This window comes from Streptopelia decaocto (genome assembly GCF_964273445.1).
Source record: "Streptopelia decaocto genome assembly, chromosome: 17".
Taxonomy (NCBI): domain Eukaryota; kingdom Metazoa; phylum Chordata; class Aves; order Columbiformes; family Columbidae; genus Streptopelia; species Streptopelia decaocto.
In genome coordinates, this window is record NC_138672.1 from 4,722,154 (window position 1) to 4,746,318 (window position 24,165).

At 51.5% G+C, this 24,165-nt stretch overlaps 2 protein-coding genes across 12 annotated transcripts in view; one reads left to right on the forward strand and one right to left on the reverse strand.

The window, feature by feature from the left end:
- The window catches only part of ASTN2 (astrotactin 2), a gene marked incomplete at its 5' end in the record, with an annotated part of 312,614 nt that overhangs the window by 97,629 nt on the left and 190,820 nt on the right, over positions 1 to 24,165 (reverse strand). Inside the window, 3 exons of the mRNA XM_082067996.1 lie at positions 14,135 to 14,314; positions 16,140 to 16,244; positions 16,901 to 17,025. Coding sequence (XP_081924122.1) covers positions 14,135 to 14,314; positions 16,140 to 16,244; positions 16,901 to 17,025 — 410 coding nt within the window. The remainder of the gene's footprint in view (positions 1 to 14,134; positions 14,315 to 16,139; positions 16,245 to 16,900; positions 17,026 to 24,165) is intronic.
- Positions 828 to 8,736, forward strand: TRIM32 (tripartite motif containing 32). Of its 11 annotated transcripts, none has more exons than XM_082067576.1 (4): positions 3,041 to 3,202; positions 3,814 to 6,565; positions 6,810 to 6,931; positions 7,630 to 8,736. In XM_082067576.1, the coding sequence occupies exons 1-2, from the start codon at positions 3,150 to 3,152 to the stop codon at positions 5,822 to 5,824; spliced, it is 2,064 nt and encodes a 687-aa protein (XP_081923702.1). In that variant the 5' UTR covers positions 3,041 to 3,149; the 3' UTR covers positions 5,825 to 6,565; positions 6,810 to 6,931; positions 7,630 to 8,736. The 11 variants fall into 11 exon arrangements, with proteins under 11 accessions (XP_081923708.1, XP_081923709.1, XP_081923700.1 ...); XM_082067579.1 differs by having other exon boundaries at positions 3,814 to 6,472; XM_082067582.1 differs by lacking the exon at positions 3,041 to 3,202 and adding an exon at positions 828 to 876 and having other exon boundaries at positions 6,810 to 8,736.

Here is a 24,165-nt window from a genome sequence, read left to right on the forward strand (position 1 = left end):
GTTCCCGCTGCAGCACCGGCTGAGCAGAGAAAAGGCGTGGGCCAACGTGAAACTGAACAGAATAAAACCAGAAAATATAAAGAAAGCATGTTTCTATTTCTTCATTTTTTTCATTTAACTCTTCCAAACAGAAACAGCCCCAGTGTGGAGGGGGGAGCCTGGCCGACCCCGGAGCTCCCCATGCAGACAGCTCCCTGCTCCTGGGACCAGCCTGCGGGCCCTGTGCCCTCCTGTCCTGATGCACATCTGGAATATTGTGTCCAGTTGTGGCCCCTCAGTTCCAGCAGGACAGGGAACTGCTGGAGAGAGTCCAGCGCAGCCACCAAGATGCTGCAGGGAGTGGAGCATCTCCCGTGTGAGGAAAGGCTGAGGGAGCTGGGGCTCTGGAGCTGGACAAGAGGACACTGAGGGGGGACTCATTAATGTTTACAGATATATAAAGGGTGAGTGTCAGGAGGATAGAGTCAGGCTCTTCTTGGTGACAACCAATGGTAAGACAAGGGATAATGGGTTCAAACTGGAACACAAAAGGTTCCACTTGAATATGAGAAGAAACTTCTTCCCGGTGAGGGTGGCAGAGCCTGGCCCAGGCTGCCCAGGGGGGTTGTGGAGTCTCCTTCTCTGCAGACATTCCAACCCGCCTGCACACCTTCCTGTGTAACCTCATCTGGGTGTTCCTGCTCCATGGGCGGTTGGACTGGATGAGCTCTCCAGGTCCCTTCCAGTCCCTGACACTGCGATCCCGTGTGATCCTCCCGCTGCCGGGCTCCTCCCGGGACTCCATTTCCCAGCAGGCTCCGCGCGCCCGGCGCACACGTCACGGCGGCGGCGCGGGGCATGCCGGGGAGCGGCGCGCGGCCCGGGAGCGGCGGGCAGGTAGGAGAACCGCGGGCCCCGCGGCGGCGGCGACGCCCCCTGCAGGCGGGGCGGGGGCGGCGGCGGGCGGGATCCCCCTCAGAGCTCCGGGACCGGGCGGGGGGAGGCGGCCGGGCCGAGCAGCCCCATCCGGGCAGCCCCACCCGGACCCCCGTCGGGCCGCGCCTCTGTGTGACGGGCGATGAGAGACCCTCGGCCCTGCCGAGCCCCCTCAGGCCGCGGCCTTGCCCAGGCACCTGCTCGGGGGGGAGGCGGGACGGGGCTCGTCCTGCGGTCAAACCGGCGGTTTGTTCCGAACCGAGCGCCCTGTCAGCCCGTGCAACCGTTAAAGCTGCATTGGAACAGGCTGGCCAGGGCAGTGGTGGAGTCACCGTCCCTGGAGGGGTTGGATGGACCAGAGATGAGGTTCTCAGGGACATGGGCAGTGCCAGGGGTGGGTGAATGGTTGGACTTGATGATCTTGAGGGGCTTTTCCAACCAAAACGCTTCTATGATTCTGTGTGTCTCCCTCCTGGGAGCCCGGGCTCTGTTAACGGTATCGAACCACCCTGGGGAGTGGGAGACGCCTCAAACATCTCTTTTGAGAAAAAAAAACCCAAATTCCCACATTGTCCTGCCCGGGCTGGAGCTGCCAAGGCAATATTGTCACAAACGCCATGGGAAGAGGTCACAACACGGATTGTGCAGCTTTAACCTGTTATTTAAACTCCTTAATGGCACAAGCGATGAATTACCAGTTAAACTAGTTGTCTCGCCATGCATCCTAACTAAAAACTACAGAGTGGGAAGAGAAGCCACAGCAGGACCTTTTTTTCACTATAAGGAAACCGAACTCAAGTAATTTACGGAGTTTTGCAGCTTGACCTACAGCTGAGGCTCTGACACCCCGTTCTGCACCAGAGGAGCTGCCCCACAGGCACCGACATGCCAGAACAACTCGCTGTTAAGGAAACTTCCACGACGGTGCAGCCGAGTGCGAGATTAAGATAAAAGTGCAGCAGTAAAAATAATTTCACGTTACTCAGGCACATGCTGGTATTCCAATAAAAGGGGGTTATGTAGGAAAACAACGCCATACAAATCATCTTTCTAAAAACCAAACCTAACAAAACTAAACAAAGTCCCCTCTGCTGTTGTTCTTTAATGAAAATAGTTGTTTTAAAAGTAGCTTTTTATGTAACCCTCAGTATCTGGTGTCTGTGCTGCTCCTTTGGCCTTTCCTAAGCAAGTCTTTTGACACTGTTCTAAGGAAAATAAGAATAATGGATCTGGTATCCTGCGTTTCATTTTTACAAATCATTTTAAAATACAGATTTTTCATCCCTCAGAGGAAGGTTTCTGATCTGCATGGCAGTGCCCAGGCTTCTGCTCCCCCAGCTGAGCTCTGTGCTAAGAACAAAAGGGACACGTGTTCAGTGCCAGCGGCAGGAGTGCCCCTGCTCCCCGGTTGCCACCATCGAGCCACGGATCAGATCCCAGCTTGGTACTTGGAGATTCTGCTACGCGACTCAATCCCTTCCTGAAACGTGGGGTTTAAAGGACTGTGAACTGAAGCTGATAAATGAAAATGATTTTTTTTTCTTCTCTGTATGAACATAAAGAACTTTTCTTCATTGCAGTTGTCTTCTTCCACTTGAGCAAATGCTAAACTGAAATACAGTGAACCTTTCTGCCTGAAACGCTCCCGAGGATGAAGCAGCAAACGCAGCGGGGAAGCGAGAGCGCCGCGTGCATGCAGCCATTATTCAGAAGAAGCTGTCTGCTCACATCCCTCCGCGACTGTCTCTTCATTTTAAAGACTAACGACTTCCTTCTCCTCCTCTCCCCCTAGAAGAAATGTTTTCTTCCCCATTTCTTTTAACGGCTAAGCAATGCAATAGCAAAGGTATTGAAACCCAGTCTACTGAATAATAACTTAATGATGTGAAGCCTGTGCTGTTCCTTTTGAATGGATGGCTGCTTTAGCAAGAGAGCTGCTGGGATCTGCTCCCTGCTGCGAGGGATGGCAGGATGGAGAAACCTGGATTGAAGCTGAACGGCAACCAGAGTGGTATAAAACTGAACCAGAATACAAGAATGAGGTCAACGCTGCAAGCTTGTGAAATAAGGAGAGATTATATGCAATGAAGCTAAGTTCAAGAACTAACGGTGAACACTTGTAGTAGATATTAACGAATGTTTGGAGTTGTCTGCTAACTCCATTATTGCTAAGACCTGCTAGAACACTGCTGCGTTGAGCTGGGTTTAATTTGCATGCTGAAGCATGATGCAGCATGGCAGAGGTTAATGAATACACTGGCGTAAAAATCTTCGCTGTGTGTTTTCAGTATGTACAGTCATTCCCAGAGCGAGGGAAAGCTGAGAAATCATTCCTTCTAGTTGCACTTTCTGGCAAATGGATGAAACCTTGAAAATTTATTTTGGCTACCTAGAAAAGCAGAGTAAAACAACCACATTTATTTTGTTCCTATCTGATGTCACATCTGAATGCAGGTCTCCAGAGGTGATATATTAATGTCCTAAAGCGCTGCACCATCTGGTTCCTCTTTTGATGTGCTACATTTTGAATGCTTGGTTTAATCTCCCTGGGTTTCAGTAAATTATGTAAACTCGGAGGCTTGGCAGCGGGAGATGGGCACCATGAGGAGATGATTCAGTCATCAATATCTATTGGGCTTCCTTATTGCTGCCATTACACTTCTTTCAGTTCTACTTATATATTTTGCAAGTGAATAATTCATCGCACTAGAAGCGGCAAGTTAGTTTTGGAATTTGCCCACTCTAAGATTAGCTATGACTAATCTTTCCTTCCCAAACGTGGAAAAGCTAACTGGGCTTCTTTTTCCCAAGGCTGGGTGATAAATCAGAAATAAATTGCATGTATATGTAACTGCTGGTGATGACATAAATCACATTTCTTCTTATCTTTCTGGACAGAATCAGAGCACCTTGGAATAGATGCAAGTACAAGACGCTGCACCAGCTAAAGCTGCCCTGGAAAGCCATGGCTGCCGCCCCTCAACTCAACTCGGACGCGCTCCGAGAGGTCCTGGAGTGCCCCATCTGCATGGAGTCCTTCACCGAGGAGCACCTGAGACCCAAACTCTTACACTGCGGGCACACCATCTGCAAACAGTGCTTGGAGAAACTCCTGGCAAACAGTATTAACGGGATACGCTGCCCCTTCTGCAGCAAAATCACAAGAACGACGAGCTTAGCTCAGCTGACTGACAACCTTACTGTGCTGAAGATCATAGACACCACCGGACTGGGGGAAGTGGTGGGTCTGCTCATGTGCAAGGTCTGTGGGAGAAGGTTGCCAAGACACTTTTGCAAGAGCTGTAGCTTGGTTTTGTGTGAACCATGCAAGGAGACATCGCACATGCCCCAAGGGCACAGAGTCATTGCTATCAAAGAGGCTGCTGAAGAGCGAAGGAGGGAATTTGGGACAAGGCTTGCCAGACTTCGGGAGCTCATGGGTGATCTGCAGAAAAGAAAAGCATCTTTGGAGGGTGTTTCGAGAGGCCTACAATCTAGATACAAAGCAGTTCTGCAAGATTACAGCAAAGAAGAGAGCAAGATCCAGGAAGAACTGGCAAGGTCACGCAAGTTCTTCACCACCTCTTTGTCCGATGTGGAGAAGGTAAATAATCAAGTAATGGAGGAGCAAGCTTATCTGCTGAACTTAGCAGAAGTGCAGATAATGTCTCGCTGTGACTATTTCCTTGCCAAAATAAAGCAGGGAGATATAGCTCTCTTGGAGGAAGCAGCAGATGAGGAAGAACCAGAACTGACCAACAGTCTCCCAAGGGAGCTGACTCTTCAAGAGGTTGAACTCCTCAAGGTGAGCCACGTGGGACCGCTGCAGATTGGGCAGGTGGTGAAGAAACCCCGGACTGTTAACATAGAGGAATCACTCGTGGAAACCGCAGCATCCTCATCAGCATCATTTCAGGAGCCCGATTTGGTGCAAGAAGAGCCCAGCTGCACACCCAGCTCCTCACCAGCCAAGCCAAGGATGCCCGAAGCAGCCACAAGCATCCAGCAGTGCCACTTCATCAAGAAGATGGGCTCCAAGGGCAGCCTGCCAGGGATGTTTAACCTCCCCGTCAGCCTGCACGTCACCCTGCAAGGAGAGGTGCTCGTGGCAGACCGAGGCAATTTCCGAATCCAGGTTTTTACTCGCAAGGGCTTTCTGAAGGAGATCCGCCGGAGCCCTAGTGGAATCGATAGCTTTGTACTGAGTTTCCTTGGGGCAGACTTGCCCAATTTGACTCCCCTTTCTGTCACCATGAACTGCCACGGCCTGATAGGTGTGACGGACAGCTACGATAACTCCGTCAAGGTCTACACCATGGATGGCCATTGTGTGGCCTGCCACCGGAGCCAGCTCAGCAAGCCCTGGGGCATCACAGCTCTGCCTTCGGGGCAGTTCGTAGTGACCGACGTGGAAGGGGGGAAACTCTGGTGTTTCACGGTGGACCGTGGCATGGGGGTAGTAAAGTACAGTTGCTTATGTAGCGCCGTGCGCCCAAAGTTTGTCACCTGCGATGCTGAAGGGACCATTTACTTTACTCAAGGGCTGGGGCTCAACCTGGAGAACCGGCAGTATGAACACCACCTGGAAGGAGGATTTTCAATCGGCTCTGTTGGCCCCGATGGGCAGCTGGGACGCCAGATCAGCCACTTCTTCTCCGAGAATGAGGATTTCAGGTGCATCGCTGGGATGTGTGTCGATGCCAGGGGAGACCTCATTGTTGCTGACAGCAGCCGGAAAGAAATCCTGCATTTTCCCAAAGGAGGCGGCTATAACATCCTAATCCGGGAAGGACTTGTCTGTCCCGTTGGTATCGCCATTACTCCCAAAGGGCAGCTGCTGGTGCTGGACTGCTGGGATCACTGCATTAAGATCTACAGTTACCATCTGAGAAGATATTCTACCCCTTAAAGGCACGTTTCTAAGCAAAACCTCTTTTGGCAGCAGAGATTCTTCCAGCCTCGATGCAATCTGATGGGAACCGGTGTCAAGCAAGAATTCAGGAAGATTGTGCCATAACTGAAGGGGATTTGGCATAGAGGCCATCATGTTTTGTGTTTAGAAACAAAATAGCTTACATGGTTGTGGTCTGCTTTATCTTCTTTTTTTATATAAAAACAGTACAATAAAAAAGAACAAGCACAAGGGAAAGGATCCATCCTTCTGGAATGTTGGTTCCTTGCTCAATGACTGGTCACTCCATAAACTTCTTACCTCCTTTTGCCACATCTCTGACACTTCCAGCTTCAACCACTGTATCTTTGTGCCATAAACACTGACTGACTGCTCTAAATCGCCTTCCCTTAAAGGACTAGAGAGGCAAAATCCTCTTCTCGCTGTGGTACTTGCAAGGAACTGGGTAGCAGTTGTCTGGGCAACTACTAGAGAAAGCAATTTCTGATTGCAGCACTGCGTAAACCGAAATAGCCCTCTCAGACTGCGGGGAGACGGAGCTTTACTTTCAAACTGATGAGGGAGGGTTTTCTCTCTCTGCTTTTCTGGTATTCAGGAGATCGCCCCGTGTCGTGCCATTTGTGAACCGTGTCTGTTCGATGTGAAGTGAGTCCTGTGCAATCATGGGAGACAGAGCTGAGCCACTAAAGTGCCCTCTGATGGCAACAGGGTTTTTATGATTACTAAGAGTTGTGCTAGGTAGAAAGGGGTAAAAAGGGGGGGGGGGGGGGGCTGGAGGAAAACGGGAAGCCTACGGTTGATATTTGCTGTTGTTTTGTTATTAAATGTATCCTGGAAACTGTCTTTGGAAGGTATGTCTGGTATCTAAAGCTTCATGTGGGAGGAGGAAAGGGCTGAGGGAATAAGACTGAGAAATTATAGTAAATGCGATTAAATGCAACATATTGTCTGTTCACCTGCACTTCACTGTTCTGAATTCCAGGCCATTACATTTAGTGAGAGTTTCCACCCGTCTGCACTTCGGATATTCAGGCAACTCACAGCTGAGATCGGGGGAAAACCATTTCGCCTTTATTTTTTTAATACTTGGAAACACATCCATTGGTGCGTTGCCTTTTTTCCCTTGCACAGCAAAACACTACATTCCTCAGATTATTTTTTTACAGCACCAGCAGGCACCAGAGTTCATGTTCATCGCGGCTTTGGGCCAAATGAAGCACAAAACTGCAGCTGTGTGAACCAAGGCCCCCACAGTGCTACTCTCCTGGCTGATAAATGTGTACCTCAGTGTGGTGCTGCTCGCCTAGAATCGTTTATTGAAGGAAAGATGCATTTAAATAGGGCACAGTGGTAGCATGTTAATCTGCCACAGATAATAGTTAGACCGCAGTGCGTTTATTTGTTGCTATCAACAACGTAGTTGCAAATTTGGGGACACAACAGACAATATAAAAACTGATTTTATAGCGGCTGCCGTGCTACAGCAAATTGTTTGCTCCTTGTGCTACAACATGTATGCAACAGGTGATTTTGGTTTTTAAGCTCCCCTATTGAAACAGCAAAGTAAAAGAGGCTTTGGAGCCACTGCTGCTCCAGCTGGTTGATCGGGAGTTACGGGGTTTGCATAAGCGCTGGGAGCAGATTTTGCTGGGATTTTGTGGGGTTTTTCTTTGTTTGCTGTAGTGTTTTTGTTTGGGGTTTTTTTGTTTGTTTGGTTTGGAGGGGTTTTGTTTCTTTTTTTTGTTTGTTTGGGTTTGGTTTGGTTTGTTAGTTTTATTTGTCTGTTTTCTCTCCTTGTTCAGCTCAGGCAAAGCACTGAAGAGCACACAAACACCCAGCCGATGGAGGTGCCCCCTGTCTGGGGCAACTTGTTATTTCTCTCACTAAAATTGCCTGGAAAAAGCCTGGGGAGAAGGAGCAGGAGCTGAGACACCGACATGGTGATGGTCCAAGGAACTGCCCCCCTTCCCTCCTCTGCTGCTCCCTGGCTTTGCCGAGGCTGCCAAATTGCACAGAATTATTTACATTCTTTGCTGCTCTTATTTGGGTGGGAGATGGCAGTCGCCTGAGGTATGTAAGAGTAATTTGGGGAGCTGATCTCATCCTGCATGTATGTTTTTGGGAGATGATGACTATTACCGGGCCCTTCTGCAGTTAATTACATTGTAACTCAAGGCGTTTTTTCCAGTATTGCAGTAATGGCAGTTCCTCTCCTACTGATCTCTTTTAAACGCTTCTCCTCTTTCTAAGAACTGCTCCAAGCAGGAAGCTACCGTGGACCTGAATAATTGAAGCAATATTATCTATGATAATATGTACCTCTGTCATTTTCTGTTCCAATGGATTTTTTTTTGTTTTTGGCAATAAACATCACACCGCTAGCAATAACATTTCCTGGAGTGCTTGAAGGGACAGAAAAGCTGGTCTGGTAAACTGAGCAGTTGGTTACCCAGCCTGTTCCTGGTCACACAGTTCAAACAAAGCGTCCATCATGTTTCTCACTCAGAGATCCAAGGAAAACAACATTACGCTGCGATGCACTGGTGGGCCAGGACACTGCAATCTGCGCCTGGGGGTGTGTGTGTTGCCTGCGGCTCTTCTAGTCTGGGTTTTTAGGTAGAAAATGGAAAAAAAAGCCTGCTGTCCCTCACCCAGGGCTTGCAGGTCCCCTGACAGAACTTGACAGCGACTACAAAACAATTTTGCAGAGCTGTATTTCTTGCCGTGGTGCCCCCACACAATGTTGTGATCGTCTGCCAAGCGAGATGAAATGGGGTAATTAAGGATTGTGATGAAATAGTTTGGCTTCTGCTCTCTACCTGGAAGAAGAGCTTGTCTGGTTATACGTATGTGTTTGGGTTTTAAAGATTGTGTAATAAAGGAAAAATTGATCCAATTAAAAGCGCATTGCAAACAGCTCATTTTCTTATTAAAAACACTTCATCTCCTCCCTTTGGTGGTAGATTGTTTTCTACACCCAGTGGGGATTAGCCTTGGGAACACGATGGCTACGAGACCCCTTTTATGCTGTCAGGTTGCGGAGGATAAATCTGATTTCCTTGGCAGGTCTCCTGTAACTTTACCTGACACTTCCCTACCCACCTCATAAACAAATACTAGAGTTTCATGCCTTAATTCACGCCGATACTCCCACAAGGGCAATATCTTACTTTTCACCTGATGTTTTAAAGGTCTGGTCCAAATTCCCTGGCACCGAGCGCTTGGTAACAGATCCGAGATGCTGGTTTGTCAAACATACACCATCCCTGCAGAACAACTGCCGTGCCAGTCCTGTTAGACTTACCCTGATGCTTTATATGAAGTTATAATTTCTTAGAGCAGCAGCAACAAAGCCACAAACATTTGTTCTGGGCAGCAACCAACAGCCGAGCTTTCCAAAGGGATGAGGGGCAGAGCCTGTTCCTTAATCAAAGGGCTACAAAAGTAAAAATAAAGCCAGATGCTTCGAGTCTTTTCTATTGTATAGCTTAAGTGATTTTTCTGGGTCATTAGTCAATGCAAGGATTTAAAGTTATTTCATTTTGCACAACTAATTACTCTACTTGCCTGGCAATTTTGGATTACAATGAGCAGTGCGTAAGGTCATTTAGCGGAGTGAGTCACAGCACGTACTTTAGTCTAAACTAAATTTCACGGCAACCAGCTAGATTGTTTTTTCCTCCTCCGAACAAAATGTCAAAAGCTGATGTTTTGAAACATACAAAGACATAAACTGCAAGTAGTAGGAATGTTACAGAGGTAGTGGAGTGGTTGTTTATAGGAATGGATCTCAAGGACAGGGAAACTCTATATGCTCTACTTCTGACCGAGCAGGTCTAAGGCAAAGCCATTATCTCCTTTAACAGATGCAAAGCTCGCCTTACAGCTTTCTCAATGCACCTGATTGTGTCTGGGAAATGAAAACTAAACATTCCCCTGGACTAGTTCAAACTTAATTGTGTTAGGGCAGTATCAGACCTGCACGGAGATGAAGGGGACCTTGAGGGGACAGAGGGGACCCGTGGACCCCGCTCAGAAGAACACAGACTGCTATTTTAGCAGAGCTCGAGGCTGCGTGCTTGAAGTGGCTTCTGTTTCATGAAGATATTTGTCTAAACTGTTACATTAACAAGAAAGCATGAAAATTGTAACCTCTTAAAGATAAATACAACCAACAACATATGGCCCGAGAGGAGATAAGCCAATACTGGAAGGGCTGGTGGGCAGAAGGGCTTAGGGAGTGTGACAGGACCTGCCTCTATCTGTTACTGAGGCGAACCACCTTCAATGCTCAGCTTGCTGAGTGCCCAACACAGCCAGGTCACCTCTAGCCAAGGAAACTCTACCTAGAGATCACAGGAAATGCAAGAAAAACAAGCATTTCACTCACTGCAGATGCAAAGCAGCCCTGAAACACAACACTTGGGTACTGAAACCCTCGCTCGGAATCTCTTCCACCCTTGTCCATCAGCATCCTTCCCGCTGCCCAGCCGTGCATCTCCCCGCTCCTGGGAAAGGAGAGGAGCCCCATGAGCTCTGTGCTCCCCTGCAGCTCCACCCCACCTGCTTCTTTTTCCAGCTTTTCCCAGTTGGAGAACAGAAATCTCCCACGCTGAAGCTCAGCTCGTCTGCACCGTGCAAAGGAAAGAGTTGTCACTCAAAGGCTTGACAAGACGAGACCCTCCGCATTACTGCTGATAACGGCTCCATTTTCTCTAAGTGCCGGAGCATTTACAGACATTTGTTCTGCATTTTGTGTATCGCAGTGGGAACGAGGCAAGCTAGAACAGCTCTTGGGGAAATCCCACTGGGGCTGTCAGGTTTTGCTATCACAGCAGCTCTTCTCTTTCCCTAACCAAGCTCTGCTCCTCCTCATCCAGCCAGACTGAGGGGGCACAGAGAAAAATAACCTTGCTAAACCTTAGCTAAAACCTTCCTAAAGGTTTATGAGACGCCTGAAGTGGTCGTTGACATATGGATTTGCTGGACGGAGGTATGACTCTCCTTCCTCCTGTACACTTTGCGAGCATCTTTGCATTGGCTTGACCCCCAGCCTCTACTTTCAGTTTTATTGCTGAGCATGGCATTCTAGAATCAGAGAATCGCTTTGGCCAGAAAACACTTTTAAGATTGAATCCAACTGTCAACCTAACACTGCCAAGTCCACTGCTAAAATACGCCATTAAGCACCTGATCTGCACATCTGTCCAACCCTCCAGGGATGGTGACTCCACCACTGCCCTGGGCAGCCTGTTCCAATGCCCAACAACCATTTCCATGAAGAAATTGTTCTCAAGATCCAACCTAAACCTCCAATGGTGCAACTTGAGGCCGTTTCCTCTCATCCTCTCATAATTACTTGGAAGAAGAGACCAACAGCCCCCCTGGCTCCAACCTCTTTTCAGGTAGTTGTAGAGAGTAAGCACACACCCAATTTACTTCCAGGAGGAAGGGGAACATTTTGCCTTTTGACAAGCAGAGCATCCTGCAAACACCCATCCCGGCAGGGCGGTGGGTCTGGGTAGTGAGAAGGCACCAACTTTCTGCTGTCCCTGGTAAAAAGCAGATCGCTTTCTCCTCTGTTTGGCTGAAGGAAGCATCCTGCAGGCACCAACCCACATCACAGCGCTTGGGCTGCTCCAACTGCTGCGAGGAGCCCGGCTGCCAGCGGCGCCGTCTCTTCTTCGAGACCATGTTTTCAATTAGGGCTGGACGCGCAGATTGTGCGCTGTACTGGCGGAGGCCTCCTCCTGAGGCCTGTCGATTGATTTATGAAGTTGATTAAAAATATTAAAATTATTTTGTGCGGTGCTGCAAACACACCGCAATGTGCATTTTTATCATACTTGGTGATGTTCCAATTAGCTCCAGACTCTCCTCTCCCCTTCCTATTCTGACCTGCTTTGCTCGCTAACAAATTACAGTTGTCCTGGCCTCGCTTTTGTATTTATTAGAGATGATGCATCTGTGTGCTCTCGGAGCAGTTTGGAAACGGGCTGGCTTGCAGCGGGGAGCCCGGCGGGCCAGAGCTGTTTCCGAATGGAGAAGACATCCAGAGCTGTCTAGCTGGGGCTATTTATTCCAATCCTCCTTATGTCACTGGCAAAATGAGAGTAAATCAGCAGAGAAGCTAGGAATAAAATCTGTCTACCATAAACAGCAAGGTCTTTCTCTTACCTAACTGGGGTTTCTCCAGGACAGAGCCCTGAGTCTCCCATGACACCTTCTCTGTCCATAGAGCTGATCTCCCCTAGTATCGGCAAGAGGCCTGAACATCCTTGATGTCCTACCAAGATCATTTTTTGGCCATCAGAGACACTTGTCCTCTCTGCAGAACCAACAGTCCTGACATTCAACCTCACACCAGCTACCAAAGCCACAGATGGAGCCACACGCGAAGTACAGGGTGGGAACCAGCACCTGGTACCCAGATGCTGTGCAGTCAGAAATTGACACTTATGTCCAGGAATCACATGCAAAATCTACAGAGAAACCCTGAGGTCCCACATGTGCTTTGTTGCTTCACAGCGTGGTGGGGAAGGATGTGAGGATGCTCCTGGCACACCAGGGATGTCCCAGCACACCGGGGATGTCCCCAGCACACCAACAATGTCCCAGCACACCAGCAATCTCCTCAGCACACCAGGGATGTCCCCAGCACACCAGGGACATTCCCAGCACACCGGGGATGTCCCAGCACACCGGGGATGTCCCAGCACACCAAAAATGTCCCAGCACACCAAAAATGTCCCAGCACACCAAAAATGTCCCAGCACGCCGGGAATGTCCCCAGCACACTGGGGATGCTCCCAGCACACCGGGGATGCTCCCAGCACACCGGGGATGTCCCAGCAGACCGGGGCGGCCCTGCCAGGGGTGGGCACAGCTCCAGGGGCGCAGGTGGGAGCCGGGGGGGAGCGGGGAGCCCACCTTGGCCAGCTGCATACCATGGACTGAAAAGGCAATTATTTTGTCAGCAAAGCACTGCTTGCTTCAGGCCCTGTGCCACCGTGGGGCTTCATGGTTAAGCCCCAGGAACCACTGCTGACCCCGTCCCCCATCTGCTCCCCACCCAGGGACTGCAGGGAGCACACCAGAATGATTAATAATATTACAAGTACATAAACAACACACCTCCGCCACGCTTTCTCTTGCTAAACAGGGGCATTGCTACGGCAAACTTCATTTATCACAGTTTAAAACCCAAACAAATGAGTACAGGGTGTTATAAATACATTTACAAGACGAGCTGCGCTGGGAAGACAGAGGAAAAAAATGAGCAGAAAGCGATGGAGGCAACAGGAGCTTGTGCAGGACGAGGCCGCTCTCGGCAGCACCCGCGGGGCAGGACACAAGTGCCTTTATGACCTTTGTTACCATTAGCCTTACGACGGGCCCTATGAAACAGCACAGATGTTTTTCAACGGGAAAACATCAGACCTGGGGAATATCCCCTGGAGGAGAGAGATGAATTGGCAAATGGAAGGCTACAGCGATAAGGGAGTTTTTATAAACATAACCTAATTGTATTACTTCAAAGTCCTGAAGTTTATTGCCCTGTTTAATGATGTGTCGCGTTATTTATGGTGTAGCACAATGAGTCTGCTATTGATTTAATACACTTCCTTAAAGACTGTCATTGTCACAAGCAATAAAATGAAGCCATTCTGAGACAGCTCAATTGTGTCACATCTCCATCACGCGACCCCAAGCAACACCGCAGTGGGGCCGGGGGCAAGTGGGGACGTGGGTCCCTGGGGATGGATGGAGCCAGAGTGGCCACTGAAGGGCAGAAATGGGCAGGACGGGTTCATCGGGCTCAGGGATGCTGCCCATGGACATGTGTCACAGTCTACTACTGCTGAAAACTTCGTTTGGTATAAGTCATAGAATCACAGACTCATTTTGGTTGGAAGAGACCCTCAAGATCATCAAGTCCAACCATTCACCCACCCCTGGCACTGTCCCATGTCCCTGAGAACCTCATCTCCGTGCCTGTTCAACCCCTCCAGGGATGGTGACTCCAGCAGTGCCCTGGGCAGCCTGTTCCAGTGCCCCACAGCCCTTTGGGGAAGAAATTGTTCCCCAACCTCAGCCTCCCCTGGCACAACTTGAGGCTGCTTCCTCCCGTCCTATCACTTGCTACCTGGGAGAAGAGACCAACCCCCTCCATCCTACAAAGTCTCCTTTCTGCGCCCACTAACCACTGATGGTGTGTGCATGGGGAAGAGGTGGTGATGGATGGAAAACAGCACCAACAGCAATGGACATTTGTGGCGCTGCCCCCCCCCCCGCCGCTCCCCTCACCTTTCTGGTACTGGAGCCAGAGCTGCTGCTGGACTTTCTTGCTGGGGAAGTGGATGGTGCAGCTGAACTCGGAGCCGTACAGGGCCTCCGCGATGTAGTGCGAGCCAAACTGCTGGATGAAGGAGAGCAGCTCCTCCCGGCTGCTGTCCTTGTTCAGGATCTTCAGGATGTTTGCGAAGCCTGCGGGAGGGAGGCAGGGGGTGGGCAGGTGGCCCAGGCAGGGCTGCCAGCCACAGCCCGGGAGAAGAGGACCCAGCAGGTCCCCTGCTCAAGGCAGACAAGTCCCTGCAGAGGTGCAAAGTGCAGCTCCTCCTCTCTTGCATACATGATCCTTTGGAATCCACAACCTGCTATGGACCTGGGCTGTGGCTCTGGCATCCTTTTGTGATTCCTCTCCTTTCTCAAGTCATTTTACAGGGACGTGCATGTGAACACAGAGACACACAAACACCTTCCAACCAGCTCCAGCCTGTTTTCCAGGCTGCTGGGACACCATCAACGTTCTCCCCAAAGGACGTGCTTGGCCTTTGCTCTGCAGTAACCACAACCAGAGATGTTCTGGTGTCATTACAGGTGGCACTGCAGACCATCCCCAGCATAAATACCTTGCACAACCAATAACTATTTTTAGGAAAGCTGGAGGTGCATGGGGCTGGGCTGATGGCAGCTCTGGGGGCGCACAAGGTTTGGGACATCTCTTGAGCATCGCTGCTGGCATGGGGCAAGGACACAGACTGTCACTGCTGGCATGGGGCAAGGACACAGACCGTCACTGCTCTACAGAGGTCAAATATCAAGGAGGCATTGGTGTCTTCATGGTGTCTTGGCATCATTTAGAGCTGGCCGATAGTGCTTTGGTTCAATGGTGGAACCGAAAACATACTGCAAGAAAATACATCACGACTGTCTCCAAAATGAGGTTGTCTGGCTGGTTGGTTGGTTGGTTTATTGGAGGAGAAAGTTGGTTTAATAAAAAAGCTAGAAGAATTCATTTTGAGCTGAACCCAAATATTTTGTTCTGCTCTGAGCAGGTTATTTCATTCTGGGCTCTGCAGCCTGTCTGCGCTAGATCTTTTTTTTTTTCTTTCCCCATTTAAAAACAGGTTGATTTTTAAATAAAAAATGCTGTTTTGAAATGAAAAGGCAAAACATTTCAGGTTGTAACAAAATGTTTCAGTATTTCTGAAACAAAACATGTAGCTATAAAAACGTGGAAGTGAAATGTTTTGACGTTTCCAGGATCTTCCCGCCCGCCCCTTCTGCATCTGCGACTCTCTGCTTTATATGACCCACATTTACAAGCACTTTGGGTCCTTTGGAAACTACATTTTTCAAGAATTTACTCTTTGTTGTACATGAACGTATACACAGCCACCCCCACATGAATCCTCCCCGCAGCATTGCTTGTTAACTTAGAATGACAGAACTGTAGAATCATGGAATGGTTTGGGTTGAAGGGACCTTCCCAGCTCCCCCAGTGCCCCCCCTGCCATGAGCAGGGACATCTTCACCAGCTCAGGGTGCTCAGAGCCCCGTCCAGCCTGGCCTGGGATGTCTCCAGGGATGGTTCATCTACCACCTCTCTGGCCAACCTGGGCCAGGCTCTCACCACCCTCAGGGGCAACAATTTCCTCCTCATGTCCAGCCTGAACCTCCTTCCTTTAGTTTAAAACCATCGCCCCTTGTCCTATCACAACAGGCCCTGCTAAAAAGTCTGTCCCCATCTTTCTTAAAGGCCCAAATTTTAGCTTGATCCTGGCTCTGGCCCCAGCTCTTGGTTTGTGTGACTGAGCTATACAAACTCCCTGCCTCAGTTTCCCCCTTGTAAAAAGGAGATAAATCCCTCTGCCTGCCTCTGCCACAGCGCTGGGAGTGCGAGTTACTGCCCGAGCAGAGCCTGGAGGTGGGAAATGCTGGTGAGATGCTCAGCACAACTGTGCCTTGGGGCAGATGACCACCACCTATCCACACAGACATGCATCTCCCCACTGCTAGAAACCCTCACCTGCAGAGAGGGTGATGGAGCTGAGCTTCACCCTGTAGAGGTTGCTCCTGACCCGCCAGTGCTGCACCATGGGGTAGCCCATCGCCTCGTCGTATTTGATGTCTCCTGCAAAGGAAGAGCCGGTGCTCAGCCCCCGCAGGCCTGGCTGCTAATGCTCACATTGAGCGCTGGCTTTGCTGTGCCCTGCAGGAACAGGAAATGGGAGCGGGGCAGGGACGGTGCCACTTCTGGTGGTCAGGCTGTGGGGTCCCAAAGCTGCTGGCAGGGCCAGCGTTGCGGTGGCAGTGGCTACCAGGAGCTTGTGGGGATGGAGACGCTGGGGTGGAGTCACACAGCCCATACGTTTTTTCCGCCCCAGGTGCACTGGAGGGATGTCCCAAGGTAACCCGATATAACAGGGGTGCTGATGCCCCAATGTACCCGGAGATAATGGGGATGCTCATGGCTTAACGCACCCTGAGATAAGGGGGATGCTGATGGCCCATGGCACCATAAGATAACAGGGACGCCGATGCCCCAAGGTACCCCAATGCCCCAAGGTACCCCAAGATAATGGGGATGCCAGTGCCCCAAGGTACCTTGAGATAATTAGGATTCTGATGCCCCAAAGGACCCTGAGATAACTAGGATGCTGATGCCCCAAAGGACCCCGAGATAACAGGGGTGCTGATGTGCCCTGGACCACAGGATCCTGGGTGCAAGAAGGGATGCTCGCTCCTGTGCTTGCCCCGAGCCGGGGCTGACCCCGGGTGTGGTCGTACCGGTGAGCAGCCGGAGGTCGGGAAGGGGCTCGGAGAGGACGCCGCGGCACTGCTCCTCCACGGGCAGCGGGATCACCATGAGGCCATCGGCCAGCTGGGGGAAGTCCTTGATGAAGTTATTCTCCCTGCAAGAGAGAAAAAGACAACTGCAAAGCAACGATGCAGGCTACGGCCTGGCAGGGGGGCTGAGCCGCCCCGGCAGCACGGAGACAGATGGCTCAGGAGGGCATGGGACATCTCCTGTAGGCAGGAGACCTAACAGGGGATGGATGGGGTTTGCAGCCGCTGCCAACAGCTGCCCCTTGCTGCTCAGCCCTCCAAGATGATGTTTAATGAGCTTCCTGGGGACCACGGCTCCATTGACTTGCCAGCAGCGTGGGACCACTCAGCTGGGGGACTTGGTCACTGGTTTTCACTCAGATTTTTCCAAGTGTGTCACTGAAGAGGGGGCAAACAATGGTGAGGAGAGAGGAATGTCTGCTACGCCCCAAAACTGCCCCTTCCACCGCCCGCAGCATCTTCCCAGTACAGGACTGTGCCCAAGCACCAGACCAAGCCCCGCTGGGGTCCCCATCCCAGGCAGCAGCATCACCCCACAGCTTTGCCCCTGGGTGACTGGCTCTGCAAAGGAGGAAAAGGTACATTTATAGACAGGCAGCAACAACAAAAAAGTAATTGCATGTAGCTCATGGTGCAATTTTACCACATATGCAGGATCTTTTCTAACCTTGGCAGGTATAACATTGTATAATAGGCCCCTAATGAATTGTTTCTAGAACAACGATACCAAGGAAATTATTTGAAATGGTGAACAGACAGGTCTCTGGGAGACAAGCCTCCCCCAGCAAACCAAATGCCTTGCGCCTGTGCAAAGGAAACAACAGGGGGGATTTTAAATATTGATCTTAGAGACAAAATATAGGCCATGAGGCTCTGCATCCTCCAGGTGCAGAGACAAAAGGGCAATGGAGCAGAGAAATGGGAGGTTCCTGCAAAATCAGGTCAGCCCCAGGAGCTGGGGGGAGGCTCTGGCTGGCAGCGCCTGTCCCAGCTGCATTTTTCTGAATAGATTTTCCTTTAAACAGCTGCTGGGTTCACCCCTCTTCCCTGGTTTTACCCTTTGCAGCACATCCCTGGGAGGGATGCTCCATCACCCCCATGATCACCTCTCAAGTGGGGACACCTTGGCCTCCAAGGGTCCCATTGCAGTGAGACAACGGGCTGGAGGAGCATGTCCCTGGGACCCAGCATCAGATACAGCCAATGCCACAGCCCCGGGCAACCAGCCTGGGGATGCTCTTGGCCCCGAGACGCATAAGGAACAGCAGGACAAGCAGCCAAAGGAAGGCACACACGAGTGAGCCGAGCATGACTGCCTTCACGCTGCACCCCTGTCTCAAAGCCGCCAGCACCAGATTGTGTCTCAGGACCTTCACTTTAGGCGCTGCTGGAGAAAAAGGGGTTTGTTTGTCTGAGGGGAAAAGCCTCTCGCTCACATGTGTGCTCACAAATCTCCTCCTGCTCGCACTGTGCGGGATCCCCACGGCAGAGCAATGCTTTGCTGCTGGGAGCCCTTCACTGTCTCAGCAATGCAAATGGGGAACGGCAATTACTGTCGAAGCCAGGAGCTGTGTGGGTGGTGGGAAGCAGGGGCTGCAAAATTAGACGAGGCGGCAGGGAACACGGGAAGGAGGGTGTCGGTGTCTCTGCTGCTCTGTCTTAGCACAAAAGGGAAAAAAGCATCAGCGCTACCAAATCCCCAAGTGATGCTGCATCGGGAAAGCTGTGCTGAGCCCACCTGCCACCCCAGGGCATGGGGACTGTCCCTCCCTGAGGGGTCAGCCCTGCACCCAAGGGTGAGCGCAAGGGCCAGGTGGGTCACGCCAGACCCAGCTCTGCACCCCACCTCCCCAAGGACCAGGAGGGGATGCCCAGGAGGACAATGGCACTGGCTGGTGGCACATTCCCAAGTGCTCTCCCACCGCACTGCATGAGGGGACAGACCTGGCAGTGCCAGAAGAGCTCAGCCGCGGGGGACAGAAACACATTGCATGGCAGACACCAGGAGACTGCATTAACCCAGCACCCTGCACCCACGCAGGGAGCAGAGAAAATGCAAAGCAGCAATATGTCCTCTGACCATACAAACCCACCTGGACCACCTCACCGACACCTGCCCATGCCACGAGGGCACAGACCGGCTGTCCCTGGGCAGCAGGACCGTCCCCTGCGGCTGGTGGCCCTGGCACGTGAGTGACAGAGGGAGAAGGTGGAGGAGATGCACACCAGCACAAGGGGAACCTGCACTCAGCGCCTGCTGCTCGGAGCTGACGCCTCGAATAAAAGGTATTTACTGATAAGCCGCGCTCTGTGGTGCCACTTGTTGTAATGCCGTTTGCTTTAACTGCTCAGCAATCGAAAGGTCGAGGAAAAACAAGGGGCAAGCGCGAGTCAAGGCGTGGGTGCACACACCGGCGTGTGCCCACAACGTGCTCCTGCAACAGGGGGAGCAGCGGTACAAGGCAGGACTCCAGGAGCAGTTTGACGATGCATTTTTGCTGCCAAACCCTTTCTGCATCTCCTCCCTCCCCACCTCCAGCCCCCTCCTCCCCACCACCCCAAAGCAGGGATGAGCCAAAGCCGTGCAGGGGAAGCCCCCTCTGGGTGCAGGGTCTGGGTATGGCACAGCCCCCCTGCTAAGCCCCCCCTGCTTCTGAGGGTGCAGGAAGGCAAACCAGGAGGGCAGATGATGGGGCAACCCAACGCACCTGTGCCAGGCAGCTGCTGCCGGCAGAGGGCTGCCGCTGCTTTCCACCGCGCCTTATTAACAACCCTGTGGCTCGCAGCGCTGCTGGCTGTAGAGGCACAAAAAAAAGAGTTTCTGCCAGGCTTTTGTGCTCTCTGGAAGCGCTGATCAAAGCCGTCGGACTCTCTGCAAGGGGCAGGGACACAGCCAAGACGGATGTGACAATATCCCTGTGCACGTGCTGCCGCGCGTGTCCCCACCTGGGGCACGGCCAAGTCACCGGGTGTGGGACCATGTGCAGGGTTCACACCTCGGGGGCTGTGACATTTTCAAGAGGCAGGGCAGCACTTTCATGACTTAGTGGTTCCTACCAATCATGGAGCCAGGTTTATTCCGATGGGATCAGGACGGAACCCATCAAACCCGCCTGCTCCCAGCACCTGCTAAACCCACAGCATCCTCCTCCACCTCCTGTTCTGCTCCCCAGTGTCTCCCCATGGAGCAGATGCCCGATGCAGCAGCAGCAGCAATGAGCATGCTGCTCTCTCCAGCACGGCGCGCACTGAATCCACTCGCTGACTCGCAGAGCTCGCCTGCAAGGGACCTGCTCATTTCCCAGTGCATTTTGCAGATACCGAGTCATTATACAAGGAGATGCTGTTGCTCCCTTGCAGCCCCAGTCCCCAGTAGCATCCGACCCAGAGTTCATCCCTGCCTTGGGAGGGAGCTGACTTCCAGATAAACAAGTCTTCATGCTGGGAAAGGTCAAATGGCTAAAGGCTTTACTGAGCTCTTGTACTGGCAGGGTGGCCTGGATTAAACTGAGTGCAAAATCCTGGTTTTGATGGACACATGGCGTAACCTTGGCCGAGCCATAAAATCCACTCATTGCCTCGGGTGACAGATAACAGGCAGCAGCTCCCTCATCCCGGGGTGCTGGTTGGGGTTAACGCAATTAGTGGCTGCTCAGGTACGAGGAGAAGGGCTCAGGCAGCGAGAGCCTGCTGTGCCGGTGTCCTCCCGTCCTTCTGAAATCTGGTACACAAACTAGACATTTTTCGGGGAATCTGACCTTAAACAATACGCCCAAGGTCGTGCAATACACCCGTGGTGCGGTGCAGCGTAGGGCAGCACTGCTGTGCCCCACAGAGCTGGCAGCATCTCACGCAGCCCCCAAAAAAGGACCAGCACCCCACAGCATCCCTGAGCAAAAGGGGGTTTTGCTGAGGGAGCAAATATGAGCAAATCTGAGCATCACCTGCCATGGGGCTTCCTGCCTCCATCCGCCACTCACAGCGACGCTCACCCTGCATCGCAGCGACCGGGCAAATATATTCATGAAGGGGTAAAAAAATAAAATAAATAAAATGACCCTACAAGTGATTAGCTGATGCCCTGAAGCGTGAGATTTAATTACCCTTATCTGAGCCGGCACAGCTACAAATGTTAATCACATTATCATCCAGCGTGCTTATGTTCAGCAAAGTGACTATGTGAGGATTGCGCTCTCTGCTATGCAAGTCTGAGAGGATGCCTTTTTCTGGCAAGAATAATTTATTAATCTTACTTCTTTCTGTCCCGCAATGACTTGGAGAGATCGCGATGGAGTTGAGGTTATTTAGTGCCAGATTGTGACCCAACTTTCCCTCAGAGAAGCTTTCCCGCTGGGGTGGCTGCAAGCTCGCAAGAGTTCAGCCTGCACCTGACACGGGGACATTCAGAAATAGCTGCTTTTTAGCTCGTCGTCACCAAAAAAAAAATTGATCTAGAGTCACTGGGAGACAGAAAAGAGGGTGTCCTGTTTGCACAGCCACTTTGGAGAAGGTAAGCGTGCTGTAAATCTCCCCCCACTTGTCTCTGTGACCTCGGGCACTGGTGAATTATAAAGGCTTAATGCAAACCCTCTGAAGCAGCTGTTACTTACTCCAAATTTACTGGTCATTAATTTTAGCGAGGCCTCACTCCTGTATAATGAGGCAGAGTAAAAAAAAAGCGAGATGGGTCAGGTTTTGCCACACCCTGGAGCCCCCTCCCAGCATGGGCACAGCCATCACCCCCACCCCTCCATCTTCCCATGCTGTGGATAGTCCTGTCCCTGCACTGCCCGTCCCTCCCCAGCATGTCCCACTTCAGCACCAGCAATAAACAGCCCAACAATATTCAATAGCTGCCTTACCTCTCAGTTCAGGGAGAATTAGCATTTAAATTGAGGTGTTTCAGGGAGGTAAATCACGCCAGCGCTGGGGCCACGGCGCCCCTGGGCACGCACAGTGCTCCTTGGGGCTGGTGTGATGTGCCTGCACCCATGGTGCTCAGCATCATTCCTCCATGTGCCTCACTGAGCCCCAAACCTGTCCCAAAATGCTCTGTGGGGTTGGGAGCGACTGGGACCCCCCTTCCCGCCCCCCTCTCCCACGGGGCTGGGGCTCTGCGGTGGCGAAGTCACCTGCTTTGTGACAGGGAGATGTTGAGAAGGGCTCAGCCGGCACCATCAAAATGCTGTGGGCTCCGTCTGGACGGCTCTTTCATCACAGCACTGGAATAGAAATCATGGTGCTGCACCGGCACAGCCACGGTGGCACCGCTTGGACTCCTCTTCCCTTGTTGTGCCCAATGTGGGGACACTGAAGCATGGGAGGGGACAGCGAGAGCTACAGGACCAGGCAAAGGGTGGTGCTGTCACGAGCGATCGCAGTTGGGAGCAGGAGCTGCAAAGCCTGCTAGTGCCTGTGCCACCAGGCGTGTGGTGCCATGCAGGGACCCCAGCCATGGCACCGTGATGGGGACAGCCAAATGACATCTGGACATGGGACTTTAAGACCTGGGACAGCAGTGACAGCCAGACAGAAGGACATGGGCAGCGGGAGCAGTGGTGCTCTCCATGAGCTGGCAGAGGCGGGGAAGAGGATTCTTGCCTGGTGAATGATTTAGCCACCAAACGAGGACTTTCCTTGATCCAAACTATTTACGAACCGGTTGCAGAACACAAGCAGAGATTTTTTCACTTGTTGTTGCTTTTAAGTACAAAATAGATGAAGGAAGATTAATAGATCTCACCACCATGCTGCCACCACCTCCATGCCTCCCAGAGGGGTTCTGCATCTCCCCAGTAGCTGAAAACAAGTCCCAACGGAGACTGACTGCTTACCCATTCTCCATTAGTGCACCAGAACATCAAACTCATTTCCCAGTAATCCAAAGCATGCTGCTGGTGTTTCAGTTCAGCTGTTGAACCAGTAACTTGACTCTCTGCACCACTCGTGCCCAAGCCCAGGTCAGCAACAGGACCTGGGAATCTTATGCCCATGCCCATCAGCATCGTGTTCCATTCCAACCTCACTCTCCTACAAGTCACCTAAAAACATCCCACAGACACTAAAGCCCTCCTCTGGTCTGCACAGCCCTAGTGACACCCCCAAGCGCTCAGGGAAACCCAACCAGCGGTGCCCACCATGGCACCGATGGGGAACATCACGTTCGCCATCACAAAACGCATCCTCTCATCAAGCCATTTCTAAAGGAAACACACTGGAATCTGCTTTGAGACGGAAAGACGGACAAGCCACACGTGATGGGAGCAGAGATCTCCCTCCTGCACCTCGGTGAGCACCAGAGCTGGCAGAGGTTCACCACCGGCACGTGGCTCTGATCAGCAGAAGCAATAAAGCCCCGGTGGAGTGTCCACAGCCCAGCACCCAGTTATCACCTTGTCTTATTTTCCCTGCCCCACTCCCATCATACAGCTACTTATTTATTCCAGTAAAGGATGAAATCCTGCGGTAGGCTGTGGATCTTCTTCCTCTGGCGTGCCCGTTGGGAACAGGCAGAAGCGGAGCGCCGAGTAGAAACAAATTTGGGAAGTTACGGTTCCCACAGCAACGCCTGTGCAGCAGGCAGCGCGCCGGCACGCAAAGCTGGATTTATGCCTTAATTACAGAGTCAGGGCTGCAAAGGAATCCCATGCAAAGCTCTAGTTTTCAGCTCCTTACGCAACTTTGCAAATATAGAGATTATTCATCTTCAGACTGATATTCTGCACGCTTAATCTAAGATTAAAGGTGATTTTCTGCAAGAAGTTTCAAGGAAAGTCAAAAAAAACCATTTTTGAGTGAGAGGGTGAGGACGAAAAGCTGACACAGCCCCAGCTGGTAAAAGAGAAGAGAGTGACAACCTGTCTCTTGTTTGCCTGTAACTCTGGCACAACTTGCTCTGGGAATCCTACACTGAGAGTAAATCCCTCAGGAAGCAAATGCAAGTGAACTCGGAGACATGACTTGGTGCAGAAACTGCCATCATTAACACTCGAAGCCAGGTAACATCTGCTACATCAGGACCAGAGCCCGAAACACCCAAGTCCGCTGACAGCCCCTTCCCTCTGACAGGGCAGGACCCCAAATTTTTGCATTTACTGCCAGATACCATAGGTGAGCGACATCACCCAGAAAAAACCCTTCCAGACACACCTCTCTACCCCTCTCCTCCTTCTGTAGGAGCAAACCAAACCAACAAGTAGCCCAAA

Coding starts and splice junctions, on each gene's coding strand:
- TRIM32 (XM_082067575.1), top strand. CDS start 2,887: ATGGAGAAACCTGGATTGAAGCTGAACGGCAACCAGAGTGGTATAAAA. Junction 2,958..3,813: donor AACCAGAATACAAGAATGAG/GTCAACGCTGCA, acceptor CTTTCTGGACAG/AATCAGAGCACCTTGGAATA.